The following is a 24,945-nucleotide window of genomic DNA, read 5'->3' as shown; positions in this document are numbered from 1 at the left end:
GAAAAATAAAATTAAGATTTTCAAACTTTTATTTGGCACACAATAAGGAAAACTAAAGGGTACAGACTCTGATGGCACAGTATAAATATGGGGAAACACTTTGACATCATGCCATAGTTGCTTTGTCAACCACAGTTATCCTGCCTGGTACTTCTTTTATTTGAGGTGTGTGAGGTGTGATGTTGTAGGTGTCCAAGGTTCAAATGAAGAGCTCACTATAGTAGTAGTCCTAGAACAACCCCCCATCTTCCACATATAGTGAAACTGACCTTCACTGTGCAATAACAATCAGTAAATATTATTTCTGGATGCAGCTGAAAATGCAGATTGTAACAAACTTTTTGAATTACAACATCCCTCTTCTTTTGTGGAAGAAATGAACTGTTAGGTCTCTCTAATGGAGAAGAAGATTCTTTAATATATTGACAATCACTAATGGTTCCCATTAGTGTTATTTCACATGTATTGTGCCTTTCTGTTTTATCGTATTATGATCATAACGTAATCAATATGTAATTGTGCTATTTTAGTTCTTCTATGTGTGTCTTAATGGAGTTGTGTTTATTTCACCTTTTATTGTTTGATAGTTGTTCCCCTTTTATTCATATAAATTTGTTCATATGTAGCAGTTGCTGTACTCATGCAGTAATAATACATTCAGAAGCAGTAGCGTGTCCTATCAGCTCATCTCTGAGATTTATCTAAGCATATTCCCACAGTGTCTTACTGTACCTCGTGGCCTAGGGGTTAGCAGCCATTAATACTGACTGACAGTCAGGGGCTTGGCCAGTGGACAGGGTGACTGGACAGCAGATCTATCCCTCACCTGGACAGGTGTGTCCATTGGCCTCAGGTTGTGGAGTGGAGTGGATCCAGGTAGAGGCTGCCAGCAGCCAGTGAGAAAGCAACATGGGCAGTGGAAGCAGCAGTGCTAGCACCACCACCGCTGTGAACAGGTGAGAGCAAAATGGGACACAGGGGGAGGAGACATGGACTTAGTGAAGAGTGCACTCTTATAGTAGACCACAGGTAGTCGAGAGAAAAAAATTAAGATTAGCATCAGTGTTTTCTGTATCTGCAAAGCAAATAGTACTTTGAGGAGTATCTTTGCCCGATTGATTTGTCTAATCTCTGTGGCAGAGTTTGAATGTTTATATTTGAATCTCACTATGGTTGAGATATGGTTGGCAGCTGTGTCTGTGTCAAGGATTTAGTTTCTGTCTGCATTCTCATTTGCATAGCTGATTAACACAACAACAGAATTAAGCATCCTGGGGAACATTTGCCACATAGCTGTCTGCACCAGACAAGTTCTGTGGAAATCAAATAATAATTATTATTTGGTATTATAAAATGTAGCAGGGGTTGTAGTATAGTACTGCTAGTAGTAGATATATTTGTATTTTGTATAATGGTATGATATTAGTATAGCAATATTGGTTGTGTACTTAGAATATGTAATTTTGGAATGTGTAGTTAAAATGCAAAATCAATTAAATAGAGGATAAATAATGTGAAGAACTATATCTAATATTTATGGGAAAAAGCACGTGTTTTATAATACTCAATATGATGTACCAGGATCCGTTTTTGAAAAAACATCTAAAAACTGTTATATTATTTTTCATCACTAGATGGAGGTATTGCCTCAAACACCGTACAGTAGCAAGGTACTAGCCCATCATGAGGGTCCTTGATTCATCCCTCAAACATCCATTGACTGGCCGTGAGCTACTTATGCATTTGGGCAATAAACAATGTGGGTCTCATTATGGCACCAGCTTTTAGAAATTAAATAGAGGGGGGCGAACAATATTTTGATAGCCTTGAACACAGTTACCGTATATTGCAAGACGTTTGATGATGCTTCCCATGAACCATTTTGGCTGCCGGTGGTTTGCACATCCGCACGATAATAAACATACTGACATCATGATAGGTTACTTATTTGAATCCCATCCATTAAAATGGGCAAGGCACTGAACGGCCTAACCACTGCGTTTTTCAGGAAACTACAGCACGCCATCCACAGTCACATGTCAGACTCCATGCTGTACTGATGCATTCACGCGCCCCGATTGGCTCCCTAACTTTACCAAGCACTTACACCGCGTATCTGCGTATCCTTCCGCGTTTTTAGTTTTTACCATTTTCTGACTTTCCATAACAGTAATACTAAAATGAAACACATGTTTGAGTAATCTGTTACGAGTGCCGTTGTTATAAATGTGTCAAGACGGTGTATTTCTTTTCATGTATCTATATTATCTCGGATGGATATGTCTCAGCATCTCTAGAAAGTAGTTCCGCAGAGTAAGTGAGTAGAGATCACCTTGAGCTGGTCTCAGTGTAACGGCAGTTACATCGGTCCAAGCATTTATCCACTTCAGCGAGACAAGGTGGGTATCCTCAACATGGGTTCTAGCTTGGTCACTTATCGATTAATGCAGTGACCTGATAACTTGTGGGACACTTGCGTTGTCATATGTGCTACCTTCTGAATCTTTTTGTCTTTTGTTGTGTCTGTAGCTAACTACATCCTGCGAGCTGGTAACGTTAAGTGCGGGAATGTATGAGTGGGTTAACTGTTACTGGTGGCTTGTTTCCTCTCTTTACTATGTAGCTTTTTTCGAAATCATGTTTAAAAATGTCAGGACTTTTAGATAAGCCATTTTTAATCCTGCTGTGCTGGTTTGGTATGTATTCAACAACGTTGTGATTTGAAAATGCAGTTAGCAGATGGATAAACTGAGGGCATTTGTCCGTGCACTGAGTAGATCTTTCTATTACTAAACTGCTAACGCGGTCTAGTCTTGTTTTGTCGCTAAACACAGTTATTACTTCTAAAATGCTGAAATTAAATATGATGCGTGAAGTGTTGAACGTTGAAGAATCGCTTCCTGTTGCCTCCTGATGTGGGTGTGGTCGCTCCGTTTTCTCGGCCTCCCATTGGTCAATCTCTGTGATGTCTCTAGATCAGGAAAATGTGACGCAGGATGAGAACGTGACCTTTAGCGCATCGTCTTCACCGTATTTAAGTATAGTACAATAAAATCCCGATGCGTTTTAACTAGTGGCATAATGCCCCAAAGCCAAAACTACCTAAATTACTAAAAGTCGTGTGTTATCGTCGTATTCACTCTCATGGCAGTCAGAGTCAGGTAAATGTATCACGTTCATCATCATATTTCCTCAGAGGCACTTAAAATAAATCTGAATAGGGTTCCATATGTTATAGGAAATAACAATCATATGATAAACGTAGTTTTAAATGTGTACATAGTCTCAGTAGCTTCACTGCAGTAGCTCGCTGTACTGGTTCCACAGATAATAGGCCTTGATACTGGATACATGCAGAAAGACAGGTCTCACCCTCCCTGTCTAGGTTGTGTTAGGGCCTTTAGCTCTTTATCTGACAGCTTATACTGTGTCTTTCTACAATGCCCTGCTTTTCAGCCTGTTTCCAAAACAGCAAAAAAAAAAAGATGATTTGACCAAGGCAGGGCTATGTCGAAAGGTGCATTTTAAATTTGAATGTCATATACATCTACTGTGACATGCATAGAATATACATAGGACCTGCAGTATAGCCTGCATGTGCTTTGTAATCTTATGAGAAATAATTGATTTGTGTATAACAAAAATCTGGAGACACTGTCATTGCTATGTCCTTCCTGGCTGAAGGCCCTGTTGACAAAATGGAGTCTTTATCCCAGGGAACCAGTCAGGCCATAACGTCAAGTGACTAGGAGATCTGTTGAATTGATTTGCTCAACAAAGGGAAGTGCTCAGTGTCTGCCTATTACTTAAATCTAGGCAATGGACTAGGTGCAGACAGCTTAGGAAGTTTTGTTTTTATTATTTGCCCAGGTGGTCTCAGGTCTCAGTTGTCATACATTACCCCCTATATCCCAGTAAAATCACTGTTATTAAACAAATTCCATTGCACTCATGAGTCTATAAACTTTATCTGAATAGATGAATAAGTCCAGATTCTGGAACTTATTCATCCATAGATGTTAACTGCTGGTGAAATAAATAATAGCATGTAAGTATATACTGTTGAATAGTAATTTTAGCTGTGGCTGTTGATGTTTTTCTACTTTAAGAAGCACTTTGGCAGGTAACCAGCCATTTGCAAAGATGATAAGGAATTGTGGAGTGCACGAGCTACTGCAGTTAATGGATGGCAAAACTGTCATTTTCTGTTCTGGATGGAAGTGTCCTTGACCTTCTGTTGTAGTAAGGTAGTTCAGTTGCAGCTGAGCTGGTGGTCAGTGCAGTAGGCTAGCCCTTTTGCAGCTGGCACTGCTCTCATGCAGTTCCTCCCCACCATAGCTGCATTTTTGCTGACTAATGCTATGTAACGCCAGATGGTGAAACACAACCAATTATGGGTATTCTTTTGCTACTACAGACACACATGACTGCACTGACAACATTATGCACTCAATTTGATGTAAGGTGCTTGGGCAAAAAATGTAGTCAAATGGTTTAGCATGTGTATTTGAAGTGCATTGAATATGCACAGGATTCTGTATCCATGCAGTACCCAATCTCAGGTTTGTTTTGTAGTTTACAGGCCTACATAGTGTAAGTACCATCGTACATTCCGAGTATTAGATTTCTACAAACAGACTGCATGATGTGCGTTATTATTAGCCAAGCCTCCGTTTTAAGGCCTGGGGCGTTGTATGACCTAGGCTGGCAGTAACATTGGTGCGACACTGCTCTGGTGTGTTGTAGTGGAAGTCTCATGTACGTCCATTATATCAGGTCGTGGCGATTGCTTGGTCACAGCAGGCGCTCTCCATGTCCTTTATCCTCACTGAAGGGATTTACTCTTGAGCTCCTGAAAGTGTCGTACATATGCAAGCGCACTGCAGCGGTCAGTTCTGCTTGGACTGCTATTACAGGGAGTAGTTCGCTCATTGGCATTGGAAGCTCCAACACACTGGGCTTGTTGTGGAGGTCTTTGGTAATAACGTGCCTGTTTGTCCCCAGGAGGAACAGGAAGATCTACTGGGGGTATGTAGTGCAACCTGCTAATGGTGCCTTGGCTAAGTGAGTGTGACTGAAACCATCTACTGTGCCTGTGAGCCAACTTGGATTAGCCCAGTGTTATGTCACATCCATAATAGAAATTATACTAAATGTCAAGTCACCCTGACAGCAATGCTACTATAGTTGCTAATGATTACACAGGTGTGTTTCTCAAATAAGTGATAAGGAAATTGTTTGTAGAGTTGGTGGAAAGGGATTGGAGGGGATTATTAGCAGCCAGCTTTAAAGTTAGCCCTGCATCTGTGTCATGGTTAGTATGGCTGCTGTTGGCCTGTGGTGGCTGTTCACTTGCTGTCCTGGGGTCAGACATGCTATCCATGTCTGTCAGCCAGCTATGATGTAATTTTGTCTTTCCATAACAACCAGGAGCTGCTGGATCAGACAGACAGTCATTACTGCACTTGGTGAAGGATAGCCACTACCTGATTTTCAAAAGTTATATCAGGAGGACATGTTTGTTTTGCCAGTCTTATTCCCTCAGATAGCTCCAAAAATAACACATATTACAGGCAGTATTTGAGGTTGAGTTGCCTGAGGATGACATTTCATTAAAATTACAAATAGACAGACTATGACTTGTTCGCACTTCTCAAATGCTGCAAATGTGCTGAGGGTAAACAGGCTAAACATAGGCTAAAACAATACATGACACTTAGTAATCCCTTAATAAGCCTTGCTGCAAATATTGATGGAAAGGGGTGAAAAAGAGGGGTTGGGTATGATATCAGACATTATGCTTAAGCATTCTAGGTAGATATAAAAACATATTTCTACATGTGACTGTTCAGTAGCAATAGCATTCAAAGCCAGCCATGTTCTGTTGTGTTAGGAATAAAATTTTGATTTATTACTACTACTGCTATTGGCCATAGCTATTTTTTGGACATGCATCTGATTTGTAGTCCACGTATGTGGTCAAGTAGCAAAACAGCTTGTATGGGGAGCTGCCTGTAACTCATCTCAACCTTTCACTGTAAGACAAATGTGCATCCCCTTTCAGTTTTGCAATTGTAACTGCCAGTGTTGCAATATCTTTAGAATTGCGTTAAACTGTGAAGTTGTGATAGCTATATTGGTAATGCTCCAGTATCAGACCAGTTGAGAAAGATACTTCACCAAATGGCTGCTTTTTGCATGTCAGAAATTCCCTTCATAAGTTACTATAACCCAAATCTAGGGTTTGTCCGGTGTACAAGCTTAAACCGGTTTGATTTTATGCGAACCGACTGAACGGGTATTTGTCATTATGAGATGTTCTAGCCAATTAAAATGAGACAAGAAGCTGTTCCCAGCGATGTCAACCCTTCAATGGCATTAAACACAGGGGACAAGAAATCAAATATGCATTAATACAGCTGGGCTCAAGAAATGTAACAGCCACCTGACTAATGGTTAATACTATAAACCAGCACAAAAATGACAACAGAAACCACCCTGTTCTGAACAGACACATTACAAACACTAACAAAAAGTAGCATTTGCATTTTGGAATGTAAAACAGCTAACTTAACAAACGTCAGTTAAGTTCAGCACTAGGCAGGGCATAATGGGAAATGAGGGCCATCACTATTGCTACAATACTCTCAGCACCGCGCAGCACATGTAGCAGAGTGCAGTGTGCATAACAGCTGAGCCGACTGTAGACGGCCCTAATTTTTAATGGGTAAAATATTTAAAACAGTTAATTGATTTTTGTCATCCGGTGTTTTTTTTTCTCCTCATCAACAGTATGATGAATCTTGGAATGGTCCACTCCAGGTATTGTACTATATGAACATTTTTTGAAGAAATGCAAATGTAACATACATTTTTTTTATTCAGTTTCTTCAAAAAATGCCCTTAAATAAATGAATAAAACAGGAAATTATTAAAAAAAAAAAAAAACACCCACACACAGCACTCTACGGTAACATTTCAGACCCTTTTCTCCCCTCTGCAGTCTCCCTGTGGTTCAGCCCACTCGGATGTCTGCCTCCAGCCTTTTCGTGGTTGTGTGTGTTGCAGTAGCGGGATGTGACTGTGCTCACGTACAGCACTGGTCTGGCACTGGTCTGCCCCATTGACTCAAGTGTTACATCATCAGTCACCAGCGCCTGTTGGTATAGTGGCTCTGCCTGGAATCCCCCACCATGATGCATTTGTAATTAGGATGTGATGAGTAAGTCAGACCACTAGTGTTACTGTCGAATGCAACAGATTTTCCTCTGAGAGACTAACTCTTAGAGGCCACCATGAATATGTCTTTAGTTGCAGTTGCACCACCCACACTTGCAGCCATCAAAAATTTGCCATCCTCTGCCTATTTTCCAACCCTCCCTTAAACAACATCAGCCCTTGCAGCCTGTTCTGTTGTAGATGGGACAAAATGGCCACTTTGTAATAGTAACGCAGAACCATCCTTGGTACCTCCAGTGGCTGACATGAACAAACCTTTTGTTTTATTAACATATAAATTACTATTCAACAGTATATACTTATATGCTATTATTTATTTCACCAAATAGTTATTTATTTCTGTTGTAGGCCTAACTGATATTCAATGTCCGACACTGTAGACACACTCTAGCTGGGTGTAGATATACATATTGTCCCATGTTTCCTCTAGGACCACGGTTCAAAAAAGGATGAGGGGGTTGTTCCCTTAAAGAGATATCAGTTTGTTACCCTGTTGTTCTGCCAAAGAAGTAACCAGTGAGAGTGTTCTTTGTCGAAGTGCACTTCAATATATATTTAAACAGAGGGAACTTAATCTCTCCACTGGGTGGTTTGGACTGTGGGCCAAGTTGGCACCTGGCAGACATTTTAAGGTAATTGAGTAAAATGTACAAAGGGCTATTGGTATCTTCTATCAACTACACACTTGTACATATCTTGTACATTAACTTTTATTTTATGAATGTTGTTTTACTTTGATTAGCTTATTTTATCATCATAATCTTGCTTTGTTTAACTTCAATTTTATTCATGATTTAATTAGTTGTTTTTTATTGTGAAACACTTTCTATCCTTGTTTGGAAAAGTGCCATGTAAAATACTGATCATATACATTATTTTGTGGATAGTGTGCGCATCCAACCCCAGCCCTGTACATGCGCTTTGGGATTGTGTTGTTGCCATGGGTGACTCAGGGAAAAGTGTGAGGGAGAAGAACAGAATGTACAGTATGGTGTAGCAGCTCAGTACACTACACTACTCAACTCTCTGTGCGGAGTATGGAGGCAGTGCAATGCAAACGTATTAGTCTTAATATGTTTCTTAGCATTTCAGATCAACATTCATGCATCTGTTATCAAACTGTGAACAATTGACAAAAAGCTACCTGAAAGGGTGGGAGTGTTATTTTTCTCAGTTGACATAAGCATACATTTATCCACTGTATAAGCTGTTGATTGTGCAACCTGAAAAGCAAATAGTATGTTAAGAAAAGACAGTCTTGTGCAAAGTAGCTCACAATACCCCATTTTTTAAAATAGAATTGCAGTGGCGACATTTCAAAAGCCTAATCTTAGTCTTTATTTTCCTTATTCTTGGTGGCTGAGGTTAATCAAAAATAGGTGTGCTGAAGGTGAATAACAACACTTATCACTCATTGTAGTATTACACTTGAATGTCAGCAATCGACATCATAAATTAATTTCCACTGGAACATTCTCCTTTCCTTTGACTTCACCACCACAAAGTTAGCTACACAGTAGGATTGGGTGCAGTGTATTGCTAAGGACACTCAGCAGGGCATATACCGTGCCATTAATGCCTGGCCAGTGTGACCTCAGTGGGAAATAAATCCCTAACCCTAGATCTCTCAGCCCATTGAGTTATACATGAATACAACTGCAGTGTGCAATTTGTTCTAGCTACCAGCCAAACACCCTTAAGGTTTGACTTGGTGTTCTCTAACAATCAAAGTGGCTGGTAAAGAGTTGAGGAATCTTGGACCAGCATCGGTCAAACAAAGAAAGCTGTCAGTTGCCATCGCTGTGTCCTCTGTATGAACTTATTATACTTTATATTATATTCTCTCTTTTTTCTGCAGGACTTCTCCATTGATCGCCATGCCTCATTCTAAGTCTCTAGATATGGGCTCAGCCTTCATCCAGACGCAGCAGCTCAACGCTGCCATGGCTGACACCTTCCTGGAACACATGTGCCTGCTGGACATTGACTCCGAGCCCACCACTGCACGCAACACTGGCATCATCTGCACCATTGGTTGGTCAACGCTATTGATCAACATTTTAGTTGCTGAAATGGTTCCTACTTCATAGATAACTGTTGCACCATTAGGACTAAATAGCCATAATTGTTTATTACAATTATTATCTTTGGGAACAGGGTAGTTTTATTGCATTTTATTAACATTTTAAAGTGATAATAACCTGTGTTCACTTACACTCATGAATAAAACCTGAAAAAATATACTTATCATTAAATGAAAATGAGTCTTTCCTCATCTAAGAACAGTGTGTCTTTTATAAATGTAATAATCGGGACATGCATATAACTGAATAAAGAGATTCCCTACACAGAAGATAAAACATACCGTACTTAATCTAGTTCCCTTAGTTACCAGGAGAAGTAAATAAATGTTACATTTAAAAAGTTATCCTGTGTCTTCTTAATCATTTCTTTTCAATAACTGCCTGCAGGGCCAGCCTCCCGTTCTGTGGATATGCTGAAGGAGATGATCAAGTCTGGAATGAACATTGCTCGCTTGAACTTTTCCCATGGCACACATGAGGTGGGTCTTTACACAATTCTGCCTACTGTGTAAATGAGTTGGGCAGGTGCAGCTAACCAGTCACATTGTTAAAAGTCACGTTTAAACTGTACTGACACTTTCCATCAAACATGGTTCAGTGCTCTATCATAGACTGGTATGTTGATCTTTGTGGCAGTCTTTGCTTTTACTTGTCTAGCACTTTTCAGCTTTTCAAGCATTCTTTGCGTAAAATAACAATGGTGAAAGTAGACGGTCAATAATGCTCACAGTGAACAAGCATGGAATTAATTCAATGCAATCAGCTTGGCCAAGACTGGGCAACCCAGCATGAATGGAAAAATAGTAGCGCTAACTTACTTAAGATTAGAGCGTGGGCTAGCTAACCAAGTTTACCTCATAAGTGATTAAAATGACCTGTCTAATGAAAATGACAAATGTCATATATATGAATGGGTTCACTGATCAGGCAAACTTAAGAAAGCATGGTCAGGTGAGTTGCTTTACCTAACAAAATAGAGAAAAGAAACAAAAAACAATATGTAACAGCAAACAATAACCAAATGTAACCAAACCAAACAAACCTAAGAGGTGGAAACCAGGGGAGAGAGAGTCTGGCTGACTGCCACCAGCTTATATAGTATGATCAAGCAGTCAGTCAAGGTGAGCTGAATCTTGCTGACAACCTGACTCTGTCCTCCGGGCTCCTGCAGGGAGAAGTAAGAGAATCCTGTCTAGATGGTCATCATATTTATCAACAGATTATCCAATCCAAATAGAGAATTATCCACATATGATAAATGGGGCTCTTTGAATTCATTTGAACTATACTGATGAACTTGTAGATTAAGATTCTGCAAGATGCTCGTAGAATTATTTTTTATCTTATACATCCAAAACTGTAATTTCACTGCACTTACAGATATGAGGCATAAATACCACACTTAAAGGTGTTTTTTGAAAAGACTTGTTTGTGTAGATAAATAAAAATAAAATTCCATCACAAATATTTAATCATCCATGAATATAGAAATGATAAATTCTGTTTGTGATATTTTATTCATCCTCAGTGAAAAGTATATATGGTTTGTGTGGTTGTAGTTGTTTCAGGAAGATTGAAGGTGAGTGTAGATTCGGAGAACGGCAAAAGAAACCAGAGCTTTGTTGGCGTGGGGTATATAAATACGTAGCTTCCTGCCCTGCCTTTATCTCCTCAGCAGGCAGCACGCCTAGACTGTGTGTGTGTGTGTGTGTGTGTGTGTGTGTGTGTGTAAACCAAACCCAAGGTCAGTCCACTTTCAACTAAAGTGGGAAGTTGAAAGTAGATTATGTTGCAAATCCAGAAAGTTACATGTTTTTAAAACCAGTATGAAAAATATCAAATGAAATAAGAACAAATAAAATAAGAACTAACTGAACATCAACTAGAGTTTACCTTTACATTGTGTCAAAAAAGAATTACAAATGTATGGACCCTGACCTGTACACATACAACAGTCAGCCTGTGCAACATTGGTCATAAAACATTACACTGTCCTCGCCTCCATCTCTTACTAAAATGCTGCAGCACACTGGAGGTTAACAGCTGAAACTATGTTCTCAAACAATGGCATTTCAAACGCCTCTGTGCTGGACTATGTGAGAATTTAATCTTAAATGCACTTTTAAGTGTTTTGGCACCTTGCATGAAAATCTTGGATTTTTTTGCAGGTGGTGAGACCATCCCGGTTTTCTTTTAGTCACAGTGCAGTGAGTGTAGTGTAGTTCAATGTGTTGCCCGTGTGAAAGGCAGCCAATGTGATTACCTGCCACTTAAGTTATTACTGAAAGCTCTGGTCACTCAGGTGGGCAGCATAAGCCATGTGCAAAGCCACAAACACTGTGCTACGTGTTCATTAGCCTGCACTAATAGGCAAAGATGGCTGCATCAGTAATACGACAGTACTGAAAGTTCTCTTACATTATTTCTTAGCAAGCATTGTGATTAACAACAACATTTCCAGGGCAAAAGTGCACCTACCTTCATAGTTTCTCTCATCCTTTCAAATGGAATTTTAGTTCTGTTGATGGTGTGAAAATATCAGACCACATGAGGAATGATTTTACGCAAGTCTGTTTGAAGCCTGTTTTCATTTCTCATCGTGATAGTGTTTGGATTGTTTGTTTGATTTCATTGTGTCTATTGTTCAACATTGACTTGACTGAGGAATTTCCTCCTGAGAAACACTGCACTTCCTCAGCTGGCTTACTCATAACTTTAAGGCAAAAGACATTGCATTCCTTTGCAGGGGGTGTTTGAGGTTTCATCATAAAAACGGAAGACGTGTGCTCAAGGACACATACTTACAAGGACACATTACAATGACATTCTATATCAGTATATTGCTACTTTGCACAATACTGTATGATAGGTCTTATTTAATGACACTTAATTCGCAAGCCATTTTAACTTACTGGCTCTCAGTTATTCTGCTTGGTGCACCCAGATTCCTCAGTGAAACTTAACATGTCAGTAAGGGTGGTAGAAAAAAACTGTATGACCCCGTAGTGATGCTGACAGTATGATTCATGTTTATGACTGTGTGCGTTGTCAGACGCACCTTATCTTTTAATTGCCCTGGCCTGATAAAACCTATATCTTACAGTAACTCTAAATACCAGCGCCTCTGCCAAACTGTGAAATATTTTCATTTCAATGTATGTGATAGCAGCAGACATAGGTTAGAGGTCACAGGAGTGATCAAAATCAGTAACTGTGTAGTTCAATATCTTAGTGTTTTCTCCTTGGAGATATTTTAATGTGTTACACTTCTCTTCCTTTCTGTAGTACCATGCAGAGACCATCAAGAATGTGCGTGAGGCATGTGAGAGCTTCGAGCCTGGCAGTATCCAATACAGGCCTATCGGCATTGCCCTGGACACCAAGGGCCCAGAGATCAGGACTGGCCTCATCCAGGGAGTGAGTTGAGCTTCGCCTGTTCTCGTTCTTCACACCAAAACAGTAGTCTAGTGGCTTTATTAGCTGTTGTTGACAATCAAGAACGTTTTGCATGAAAACAAACCAAAAAGAAAGTAAAATCATGTCTGTTATTGATTTGACAGAGCGGCACAGCTGAGGTGGAGCTGAAGAAGGGCAACATGATCAAGATTACCTTGGACGATGCTTACCAGGACAACTGCAGTGATGAGGTCCTCTGGCTCGACTACAAGAACATTACCAGGGTTGTGGAAATTGGCAGCAAGATCTACATTGACGACGGACTTATATCCCTGCAGGTCAAGGAGATTGGTGAGTGGAGGAACGGCAAACATAAATAAGTTTGTCCCCATAAAATCTCTTGTGATCCATTTTAATACCCAATGAAAGGCATCAGCCCATCCATATTGTTTTTGTCTCTCCAGGTTCCGATTTCCTCGTGTGTGAGATTGAGAACGGTGGCATCCTGGGCAGCAAGAAGGGAGTGAACCTCCCCGGTGCTGCTGTAGACCTGCCTGCTGTTTCAGACAAGGACATCAAGGACCTGCAGTTTGGTGTGCAGCACGGAGTCGACATGGTCTTTGCCTCCTTCATCCGCAAAGCTGCAGACGTACACGCTGTCAGAGCAGTGCTGGGAGAGAAAGGCAAAGACATTAAGATCATCAGCAAGCTCGAGAACCACGAGGGTGTACGCAGGTGTGTCTGGATGAAGTTTGTTCATCTTTCTTTCTTTTTTTTTTTGTGTGGGGTCCAGTTCAGATCTTCTGTTTACATCATGATATATTTGTGCTTACAGTTGTTTTTTTCTTATTTTATTTATACCTATTTGTACCTATTATTATTTAGCAACTAGGCCAGACCAAAAAAAATGTCTGTGTTTGAAAATTCTTGTGGTCATGAAGGCAAAGGTCCAGCTGTGAAGAGGCCGTGATAAGCAGTGTTTTATGAACCAACTTCTTTCACGTGGCCTTAACACTCTTAACATCCTATGATTATTTACAGTTTTACTTTGTGATTTAAATGATTGTAATCTGCTGTGCAGATTTGATGAGATCATGGAGGCCAGCGATGGTATCATGGTTGCCCGTGGTGACCTGGGAATTGAGATCCCCACAGAAAAGGTCTTCCTTGCCCAGAAGATGATGATCGGTCGCTGCAACAGAGCTGGCAAGCCGATCACATGTGCCACTCAGGTTAGATAAAAGCAAAGAACACACTGTATTTCATTAGCTTTATTTCGCCCAGGAGCTGAAGTTTATTAAAAAAAGACTGTACTGGGCAGCTGATATGTGTCTGCAGCTATGTGAATGTGAAGGAGGGCAGTCTCAGTTTAATCTTCATAAAACATATTCTTGGCATTAATTTTGTTTGTACCACTCAAAAGGCGAAAATATGTTACTTTTTATCACCTCACATGAACACCATTCAGATGTTGGAGAGCATGATCAAGAAGCCCAGACCCACCCGTGCTGAGGGCAGTGACGTAGCCAACGCCGTGTTGGACGGAGCCGACTGCATCATGCTGAGCGGAGAGACTGCCAAGGGAGATTACCCTCTGGAGGCAGTACGCACACAACACATGGTGAGTGCATGTATATTAAATATAAGAAAAGGAAACATTAAAAGAAATTATTCAAAATCAAAAGTGTTATCTTTTTAAAAAGTAAGGGGTATTGATTGGCGAAATTATGTTTATGGGATGATCTTGCATGAGTTATCATTTTTAACTTTAAGCATGTTTTAGTCACAGACTGGGAGATTACTCTTTCTCATTTCCTTACTTTTGTGTTCTCCTGAACACGTCTATGATTTCTCATTCAGCTGCCCAATGACGTAGTATCTTTTTTTCCACTTGGTCTAACAGCTGCTAAAGAAGGTGTCAGCAGGATTGTTAGGCCTGTCATTTACTGATTTATCCATCCACTTATTTCCATTTTAGATATTCACTGCTATTTAGGTATGCCAATGAATAATCAATGAACGATTAATCACCATTACAAACTTGATCAGTTAAAGATAACAGTATTGACAGTGCAAAGTTGGCGCAACCTTATTTGTGCATCCCTGGGATATTAGTTCCAGCTGTGCAGATGTTTTTAAATGCCCCTGCATGATTTCCATACAATTGGGATACCAGTAATTGTGACCGTGGTTATCCATACAATAGGAACACAGTAGATTCCACCCAAACTGAGGTAAATGCCTGTAATCTGCACCTTTTCATCTTACAAATTCACAGTCCTGCTCTTCTTTCCCATTTCTTAATTTGTAATGGTATCTCCAAACTGAGCCACCCAATTTTTGTCGACAAGGATTTTTAGTGTACGAGTCACCCTAACTACATAGATATATTTGTATTCTTAAATAACAAAAAGGCTGGAGAGTTTTGACTCGTGCCAAATTTTCAAATTGTGCATTTGTTAGGAAAAATTGTGCTTTTCTGTATTTTATGAGCTTTTAATGATTAACCAATTATTGATCATTAAAAAGGCTGATGATGAATTGCTTCAAATTTGTAATGCCTACATTTGTGGTGTGTGGTTTTGTCAGGGATAGACACAAGTAAAACACATTTTTGAAGGCCCAATACTGATAAAAAATTAGGTCTTAATGAATTATCACACCAAAATCACAAATAGTATCAATTGCATGGAGGGATAGTGCAATTAATGCTATCTTGCCTGCCTTTTGTTGTTCAGGCCTTTCTTGGCTAACCTCCTCGGCTGCACCCCTTTTTTTGCACTGCTATGCAGATGCAGGAGTGACTCTGCAGTACTGCAGCTCCTGCCTTTCAGCTTGCTGGCCTTATGCTGAAGTTGCATGGGGTGCGTCGCAATCCAAATTCAACAACAACTTCCATTGACATTGAAGACTTGTATTCTTGTAAAATTACCTGGACTACCTCTGCTTCTAAGCCACTTTTGCTATTGGCATTGTCTTTTACTCATTTACTTTAATCTTTCTAATACTTTTCTTATTCATTCCTCGTGACTGTTTTTAATGACCTCTTCACACTTGTGTGCAGTGTGTGGTATTTTAACTCGCAGATCCCTTTTTCAACTCCCAGTTGACTTGAAGTCAGGCTTTTCAATAGTTTTTTTTAAGTCATTTATTTTGTAATTCTGTTTTTATTAAGCTCAGCTTTGTCATTTTTATCTTTTTTTAATCTTGAGGTTAAATAGTCCTCTTTAAAAGGTTATCTTAGCAGTACAGTTGCCTTAACTCCAGATTAGCATGGGTTGTATTGTACTGTTTTCTAATACCTCGTGTCAATGGTTGTTGACTCTTGTTTTAACGTTGATGTTTCCCCCCCATTAGCTGCACACCTAAATTCTTCTATTCATTGTCCCTCCTGTCCTTTCCTCCTGTCTCTTCTATTGTTTACTTTAACTTCTGTTCTTCTTGTGTGTCTCTTAACATTTGTCCCTCTCTGTTTCCCATGTCCATCTCCTTTTTTTTTTTTTTTATACCCATTTTCCTCATTTTTACATCTGCGTGTGCCTGGTGTGGGAATGCCTTTCCTTGATGCATCTTGCCCTCACTTGTGCCAGATTGCTCGTGAAGCCGAGGCAGCCATGTTCCACCGGCAGGTGTTTGAGGACCTGCGTCGCTCCACGCCGCACTGCAAAGACCCAGCTGAGGCAATTGCAATCGGCGCTGTTGAAGCCTCCTTTAAGAGCTTAGCCTCTGGGATCATTGTGCTCACTGGCTCTGGAAGGTAGGCAGGTTATCTGGTCCTGGCAGGTCACGGAGGACAATAATATCGGTACTTGAGGATTCTCAGAGAGGGAGAGTAGGGCCAGACAGGGACTGACTGAAGAAGTAACTGGGAGTGCCTGGCAAACACCTTAACTAGACTGCTGGTTGATTTATTTATTTTTTACCCATGTGAATAAACACCTTTCAAAACTCTGGAGTAAAAAGGCACACGTTTACACATTGACCTAAAAGTTTGACTGATGTCGTTAGGCCTCTTTCAATTGAGTCAGTGCTAATTAAACCATCATCATTAAACCAACAACTAACCTTGTTTAACCAGTAGTCTAACTATGCATTTGCCCGTCACTCCCAGTGGTGTGAATGACTCGGCGTGCAGCAGTGGTAGTGTGTATGTGTGATTGAGAGTAACCCCCCCACCCTTCCCTCGTGGTCCCTCTGGGCTCAGATAGCACGAGAGGCCGAGGCGGCCACCTTCCACAGACAGCTGTTTGAGGAGCTGAGGAGACACTCCCAACTGACCAGAGACCCCTCAGAGGCTGTAGCCGTTGGAGCCGTTGAGTCATCCTTCAAATGCTGCGCTAGTGCCTTCATTGTTCTCACCAAGACTGGGAGGTAAGAAAGAGAAGGATAGAGATGAAATGATCCTGGTCCTGAAGGTAAGGTGTTGCCAAATAAATGATAACCTGTCCAACATATAGCTCCTGATTCTCCCTCCAACACCTAATGTGCTCTTACAGATCCCTTCTCCTTTTGATTTTTTGTGTGTGTGTGTGTGTGTGTGTGTGTGTCTGAAGTGCGCTGGGTGGAGATAGCAACAGATTGCAAGTATGAGAGAAAATTTAGTGCTACTACGTAGCTTCAGTATATGAAATCATATCAAATTAGAAAACATTATTGGAAATCATTAGTTTACACACACAGTGCTTGCTGCTACATACAGTACATGTAAACTTGTTCTCGCCAGTACTATCTTTGGATACTTTCTGGCCTTCTCTGTCCTCCCCGTTTTTAACATTTTACCACTGTGCTATAAATTGAGGGTAAGATCTTCAAGCAAAGTCTGCTGCTGTTCTGTCCCACAGAGAGTTGATTTCACAGTAGGACATCCCTGAACCCTCACTGGTTTAACAGGAATGCACATCAAAGTCTGAGTGTGAGAGGACATTTGGATTTGGGCAACTGACAGTGACCTTAAGCCTCTGCACACCCATGATACACCAGAAGTGTTGTCACTTATTTTGGCTGATTAGACCTCAGGACTGTGTGGGCATTTACAGACTCCATCCTCCCTGACAATCCTGTCATTTTTGTTGCAACTGTTAGGGTGGGACAACAACATCTTAATAGTATATAGAATTTGTTGAGTTTAGCAAACCCCCAGCATACAGGCTCTGCTGAACCTGAGAAGAAGTCTAAATCAGCCAGAATATCTGAAAACACCTATGTGGGGTGCAGGAGAATCCATCTGCATTGAATTAATTTACAAAATGTACAAAGTATTAAGGTTAATAGCTTATACAGTGCTAAAAATGTTATTCAACATAAGGTTTTATACAATATTTATCTTCAATTTCTGCTTTTAAATGTATATCTAAATAATCTATACGCTTGTAAACAATTTAACACACTGCCATGGTAACTGAACCTCTTTCTGACTTTTAAAACCAAGAGTAAACACATTTTGTGCACACTTGAAGTACGCATTACTTGGTATTTTAGCATTGAACTTGTTCAGCTGTTTCCCTCCCTAACCATCATAATTATTTGGTCATATAGTTGTAATCATTAATTTTAAAGGAAAATACTCCAAATGAATGAAGTGAGGTAACCTTTTTTTTTTTACTTAGCTGTATGTTTCTGTGTGTGTGTGTGAAGGTCCGCCCACCTGATCTCCAGGTACAGGCCCCGTGCCCCCATCCTCTCTGTGACCCGTAACGCCCAGACAGCTCGCCAAGCCCACCTGTACCGCGGCATCTTCCCCGTCCTCTACACCAAGCCCGCCCACGATGTGTGGGCAGAGGATGTTGACATGCGTGTCAACTTTGCCATGGATATGGGTAAGTATCTATGTCACCTTTTTAGTATTTTGTACGGCTATTTAACAATTTAACATGTTTAGGTTTTTAGACAACACACACACACAAACAAAAATGTTAAATTCCAGGCCATTTTGAAGGGCCCACTTAATAAAATCCTTGGATGAAAAACAGTGTTTCCAGCATAATACCTATTTGTGTGAAGCTTTGAGCCAAGACAATGTAAGAGATCAGATGAGCAATGTTTATTTAATTGTTTTATGTTTAATTTCCAGGCAAGGCCCGAGGCTTCTTCAAAGAGGGAGACGTTGTCATTGTCTTGACCGGCTGGCGTCCAGGCTCCGGTTACACCAACACCATGCGCGTGGTTCTGGTGGCCTGAACAGCCATCAGAGCTGCTTTCTCTCTCCACCTTCATCTATATTTCATAGCTCTCCACCCCACAATCTACTCCAGCTCACAGCCCTTCTCATCCAACACCCAGGCCCACAGACTCAACCCCTGAAGAATTTAGTATTTAGGCAACAATGCAAGGAAATTTAAAAAAAATAAATAAATATAGCCTTCATAGCCAAAGAACTGTTTTGGGTGGGAGTGGAGGCTTGATCTGTACATTTCCACTTTGTCTCCATTCCTTTCACATTGATTCTCTCAATCAAACCAGTCTGCAGGACCTCAGATTAATACACTCTGACCAGAAACTGCTGTATTTATTCACTCAAACACCTGTATTATTAAAAGTGAACCAGTCTGAGAGTGAATGCATCCTGGTCTGTGTGCATGCGCATACTGTCTCTTGTTTAGGTGGGTTTAGTGGTTGGGCAGGCTGAGCTTAACAGAGCACCTTGTGTACTGTACCAGTTTACCAGTCACACTCTTCTGCCAATATAACGAACAAACTTGCGGCATCCTAAATCAAAGGGATCCTCCTACAGCGCAGCCTCAGCTCCACCACTCCACCCAAACAGATCCTTCTGTAGTGCTGTCTGTATGAAGTGTCCTCTCTTAATGCCAGCTTTCACTGTATTTAAGTGTATCTGTAAGTGTTGCACTCCTAATCTACTCCAGACAATGTTACATTCGATATTATACTTGACTTTTGTGAATGGTAAAGTTTTGTTTAAGGACATCCAATACTACTTATATTTTGTCTGCCTATAGAGAAATGCTAGTTTTGGATGTCCACTTCAGAGGTGTTTGAGCTAGTTACTGAATTTGTGTTGTTAGATGTGTCATAAAGCCTTTACATTTATTTGCATTTGGATCATATCCAAGTTGGCACTTATGAATTGTGTATGGTTCACTAAAGTTGACTGATATGAATGAGCACTTTTAGGGTTTATTCACCGGGGGCCTGATGAGGGGATGAGGCCCCGTCCCTCTCAACCCCAGTGAGCAATGGGTAGAACCCCTCTGCTTGTCTTTCTCCTATGTTGGTGTTCCACTGTAGCTGTCTTCGTGTCTAACATGCTTTGGATTGTAACGCTAGAGTGTAAGAACTAACTACTGTCAATGTCAAGGGGTATTATAATGTTTAGCTGGTGTGCTGAGCTGTCCTAAAAGACCGGATTTCCAATAAAAAAAAGAGATGAGCATTTACCTTAACTCTGCCTCGCAAATGTTTTATTTCACAATGAACAATCATGAATTTAAATTTACGGGTGGTACTACAGTAAATTTACATTAAGTGAAAGAAGTGGTGAAAGATTCTGGAGAGACTAAACTAAAGAAAATATCATTAAAAATATATTTTATAAATGATCAAAGGTTTTACAGTCTAGTATCCAGTGAGGTTGTGAATAAGTTTATGATGAACTTAAGAGCTTACAAATATGTCAAGCATCTTCATCAGAACACATGAACCACATTGAAGCTAATCATGCTTAGCCAAATAACCTCAACATGCTCCTCACTGATAGTGTATTAATGTAAAGTCCCGTTAGAACATAAAGAATTTATTCTCCATTATAAACTTGTTCTATCCAACAAAGGACAGCCAATCTAGCCTCATGTTTAACATTGGCAGGACAGGCAGTCCTGGTTTTTACACCACCCCCACCTGCCTGCGAACCTCGTCCTCCACCTCAGCCAGCAGGAGAGAGTCAGCATGGGACATAACTGCACTCTCCTTCAGCCCTACATGGAGAAATCAGATTGTAAGAACATACACAGTGTACTGTAAACATACTAAGTGGCCATTAAGATTTCAGTGTTTCTGATGCCACCTTGTGTCGAGTGTGTGCATAACAAGTCTAACGTGCCAGAACATTCAGAAATCACCGATGATTAATGAGAGATTATGCTTGTTTTAGTTATTTTGTTAATGTGTTAATTCAATCTTGTAGTTATATAGATACAGACTAAAATATGCTGAATGTCACAGTACCTTTGAGCAAACACTGTCGAACTTCCTCTGCTTCGTAACGCATCCCTGTGCTGTTGAAGAAGTTGAGAGGTAAATAAGGTTCTGGCACTGGGTACTGAGTCTCCTTCCCATTCACCACCAATGATGTGGGGCACCACATATGTTCAGGCACCTAAAAAACATGCAAAAGGGTATTTTCACAACAATAACAGCAAATACACAATTACGGGATTTACAGCATAGTGTGTGCAGTGAAAATACTTCCCCATCTTCGTGTTACACAACACACATCTTTCTAATTTCCTTCCTACATTGCTTCACACTTGACCTTGGTGCATGTATTAATTGAACTGGTACTGCATTTCAGACTATTTGAATTTTATTTGATTGTGCGGCCCTGCTGTGATGACCTACCCTGATGGTGCCCTTTGTACCCACAATAATGGCGTCATTGGGCAGCTGCATACCCGAAGAGCAAATAAACACTGCCATCCTGTTCTTGGAGAACTTCAGAGTTACAACTACAGTCTCATCCACTCCTGCAACAACATACAAATAAATAAAAAGAGATAATAAAACTAAATACATGAATTTAGTGACATGGTTTAAAAAAGTGCAACAAAGCTGTCGTGTCTTCCAGTGCTTCCTCTGCAGACAACGTGTTGAGTCAGTTAATTCTACTGTGTTTTATATTGACGAAGAATACTGTATATAAGAATGCAGGGCAACGCTATCAAATCTTAACCTTTATTGTGCCAGTTAACACATAAAAGAAATGAAGTGACAGAGACAAGAGGTGACATCTTATCAGACAGGAACACTCCCTTAGTTAAAAACAAACTTGGTTACAAACTCCAACTTATAAACTCCCATCTGTTATCATATGAGGAGCTGCAAACTGATATACACAGCTGAGCTCAATGGGTAACAATCCTGCCACTGTCAACCTGTGTGTGATGTGTTTAAAGAAAAGAACAAAAGTTGTTTTTTGTTTTGTTTTTTTGGCAATGATAAAAACCCAGAATGAACTAGCTATTTTCACCATTGCTGATGAACTTGTATCACCAATACTGTACAGAGCATTATTGTGTAAGTGCAACACTTCTCCATATGTTAATGAAGTGACAGAGCTTCAGAAATCACATCTGTGAGACCTTAGTGGTCTCTTTTTTTTTTTACCTGTCTCCATGCAGACCCCCGTGGCCTGGATGCACTCTGGCTTCTCTCCATTATACACCATGCATATGAACTGCAGGCAGTAGACGCCAATATCTAGCATTGCTCCTCCGCCCAGCTCCTTCTGCACCGATCTCGGCACGTGCGTCAGCGGTATACCGAATTCCGATCTCACCATCTTCACCTCGCCCACGTCCCCCTGGGCCAGCAGCCGTTTGATCTCCACTGAGGCCGGGAAGAATCGGGTCCAGATAGCCTTAGAGCAAAGTATGGGAGGCATTTCATACGGATACATTTTAGGTGCTTGGTGGTGTGTTACACAGTGACTTACACTAAGTGCTGCAAATCAGCTCAAAATAAGCTAAAATTATTAACAAGGATTTGCGCGCTCATTTGGTTGTCACGTCAAGTAATTTCCAAGGACTTTCAAGGTCTTGTGATCTTGCCAACAGACAAAATCACGATGAAACCATTTGTTTTAAAATGTCTGCTGCTATATATCAACACAGATGACACAGTAGAAGTCTCACTGGTGAATTCATTCATCCAATATAATTTGGATTTTTATAAAAAGTAATTAAATAAGTATAATTTTAAAAACTGCTGTATACATTTTTGCATAGATGCAAATTATGATAAACAATGTTAATCATTTGTAGTGTGGCAGACTCCTGTTTCTTATATTAACGAGACTTATATTAAAATAAGTATCACATAACAATGCTGCACTCTTTTTCACTGACGAACAGAGAATGCTGTACACGAACTTCTAAGCTCAGGATGATTTTGCAGGTGAAAAGTGGAGAAGAAGAAATGAAAGCTATGAAGAGAATATATTTTTGTCTTTTTGGTCTGCTCCGTTCATACCTCCATGAAGAAGACATCATTCGTCTTGGCAGAGGCCAGGATCTCCTGCACCTCCTTGGTGTTCATGGCCAGCGGCTTCTCACACAGCACATTCTTCTTGGCGTTCATAAAGAGCAGACAAGTGCTCAGATGGTAGGGGTGGATAACTCCAACATACACCACATCTGCGCATGTGTAAACACACAAACCAGAGAGCGTACTGGTAGAGGAGATACTATTCTGTCAGCAAATTAAATACATGTTTTGGGTTTGCTGTATTGTAGATTTCAGCTCTGACTGAAGTGTCCCGAGGCAGTAAATCTGTTACATCTGGTGCTCAAAGTAATCCAAGTAACAAATGCTAAAAGTCATCAACCAATCAAATCTGACAGAAACTCACCTATGTCCGGATCTCTGGCCAGCTCCTCATAGCTGCCGTATGCTCTAGAGATGCTGTGCTTTTTGGCAAACTCCTGTGCATCCTCTAACTTGCGAGCTGCCACAGCCACAACCTGTGAATACAGTTTCAAAACATTATTTATTGCAACACGGTGCTCCTGTTCCACCTTAATGAAAGGCCCCAAGTTACAGTCTGTAGCCGTGGCTGAGGGCGGATGTTTGGGCTGGCTGTCTGCTGACATATTTCTTTCCCAATATATTCTCAGTATTGCCATATAAACATTTCTGTATATTTTTCTCATGCTAGTATAGAACTCTGCTTTTCTCAATGTTTGGTGACTGGATATAGGCCAGAACTGCTTAATAATATAATTGGCACTTTCTTACAGTCTCCCACTTATATTCAGTTTGGAGAGTCAGTAGATATCTTTAGTCTTCTGTGCTGCACTTTGGTCTTGTTCTCAACATAAAAGTGTATTATCTGAAGCTGCGTTTCAATCTATTTAGCCTCAGTTTATTTATGGCTGCAAAAAAAAACGTACCGTAATTCTTAGGTTGCAGAGCGCAAAAACAAATGTGATGCCTATTTAGTGCGTGTTTTACGGTAAAAGGAAAAGTAAAGTGTGTGCCAAAGAGTTGGAAATGCTACAGACTTTAGCTTGTAATGTCCTATATAAACTCACTGATGTCCGATGTCAGTGGCATTTAGCTCGGTAAACCTGCGGGTTGCATATCCACAACATTTCTTTAGGACATGATTTTAACAATGTGAACTTACAATCGGCAGAAACAACTGAGATAGACAGTCTGCACGGAGCGAGAAGCCTCGCCGAGTCCTAACGAGACGTAATGCGTTTGAAACAAGAGCTGTATTCGTGTCTGCGCATCTGCTCATACTGATACCTGATGGTCTTCAGGAGGAAGAGTTTTCAGGGCTACCGTGAAGTCATGACTGATCTTCCCCGCGCTACAGATTGCCCACCTGGTTGCCATATTGGACAGCAAACTGACAGAGTAGATATCGGCAGTGGCAGTTCTCCGCCACAAGGTGCCGACACAGAATTAATTTTGACTGTGTGACGTTGCACAAAAATAATAGGATGATTTGTGCTAACAGAACAAAAGCGTGACGTCCAGATAGCGATCATAAGACACCAGAAAAACAGTATCTCATCTCTTTTGTCTTCCCTGCCCATACTCAGAAGGGCCCTTTTATTTATTGTTATTATTTTTATTCTTATTTATGTTTTTAATCTATTTTTAAATCTACTATTTACTATTTGTCTTTTACCTTATTATGTATTTTATATTTACTACTGGCTAATAAGGTGAATTGTTCTGTATCATGTTTCATAGACACTTTAATTACAGTTAATAATTAGTACAATTAATCAATTAATATAAATAATAAGTATAAGTAATAATTATATATCGTAGACTTATATAACAACAACAACAATAATAATAATAATAATAATAATGATAAGAGATATTTTCACTCTCCACTGCATCTCTTGTATTACTTGGGATTTGGGATGGGATTTTTTTTTTTTTTTTTTTTTATGTAACCACCACGAGTGGTCAGAGGTCAGCCACAAAGCAGCCCTCTCAGGAGCTGGCATGTACAGGGACATTTCATTTTGTT

General features: G+C 40.3%; 2 protein-coding genes across 9 annotated transcripts; one reads left to right on the top strand and one right to left on the bottom strand.

Moving 5' to 3' along the window:
* Positions 1-2,253: 2,253 nt before the first annotated feature.
* pkma (pyruvate kinase M1/2a) lies at positions 2,254-20,119 on the top strand. 7 transcript variants are annotated; one of them, XM_044204459.1, is made up of 12 exons: positions 2,352-2,399; positions 6,793-6,822; positions 9,098-9,273; positions 9,711-9,802; positions 12,609-12,740; positions 12,884-13,070; positions 13,184-13,454; positions 13,801-13,951; positions 14,188-14,340; positions 16,310-16,476; positions 18,354-18,535; positions 18,790-20,119. In XM_044204459.1, the coding sequence occupies exons 2-12, from the start codon at positions 6,794-6,796 to the stop codon at positions 18,894-18,896; spliced, it is 1,647 nt and encodes a 548-aa protein (XP_044060394.1). In that variant the 5' UTR covers positions 2,352-2,399; position 6,793; the 3' UTR covers positions 18,897-20,119. The 7 variants fall into 7 exon arrangements, with proteins under 7 accessions (XP_044060428.1, XP_044060422.1, XP_044060394.1 ...); XM_044204493.1 differs by lacking the exons at positions 6,793-6,822; positions 16,310-16,476 and adding an exon at positions 16,924-17,090 and having other exon boundaries at positions 2,254-2,399; XM_044204487.1 differs by lacking the exon at positions 6,793-6,822 and having other exon boundaries at positions 2,256-2,399.
* Position 20,120: 1 nt separating this feature from the next.
* On the bottom strand, positions 20,121-24,360 carry dhdh.2 (dihydrodiol dehydrogenase, tandem duplicate 2). 2 transcript variants are annotated; one of them, XM_044204516.1, is made up of 7 exons: positions 24,204-24,360; positions 23,302-23,413; positions 22,923-23,086; positions 22,059-22,311; positions 21,294-21,418; positions 20,901-21,051; positions 20,121-20,650 (listed from the first exon to the last, which is right to left on the bottom strand). In XM_044204516.1, exons 1-7 carry the CDS (start codon positions 24,291-24,293, stop codon positions 20,559-20,561), a joined length of 987 nt encoding a protein of 328 aa, XP_044060451.1. In that variant the 5' UTR covers positions 24,294-24,360; the 3' UTR covers positions 20,121-20,558. The 2 variants fall into 2 exon arrangements, with proteins under 2 accessions (XP_044060451.1, XP_044060441.1); XM_044204506.1 differs by having other exon boundaries at positions 24,079-24,208.
* Positions 24,361-24,945: the final 585 nt, after the last annotated feature.

The sequence above is a fragment of the Siniperca chuatsi genome, linkage group LG1 (genome assembly GCF_020085105.1).
Source record: "Siniperca chuatsi isolate FFG_IHB_CAS linkage group LG1, ASM2008510v1, whole genome shotgun sequence".
Taxonomy (NCBI): domain Eukaryota; kingdom Metazoa; phylum Chordata; class Actinopteri; order Centrarchiformes; family Sinipercidae; genus Siniperca; species Siniperca chuatsi.
This window is presented reverse-complemented; position numbering and strand designations above follow the sequence as displayed.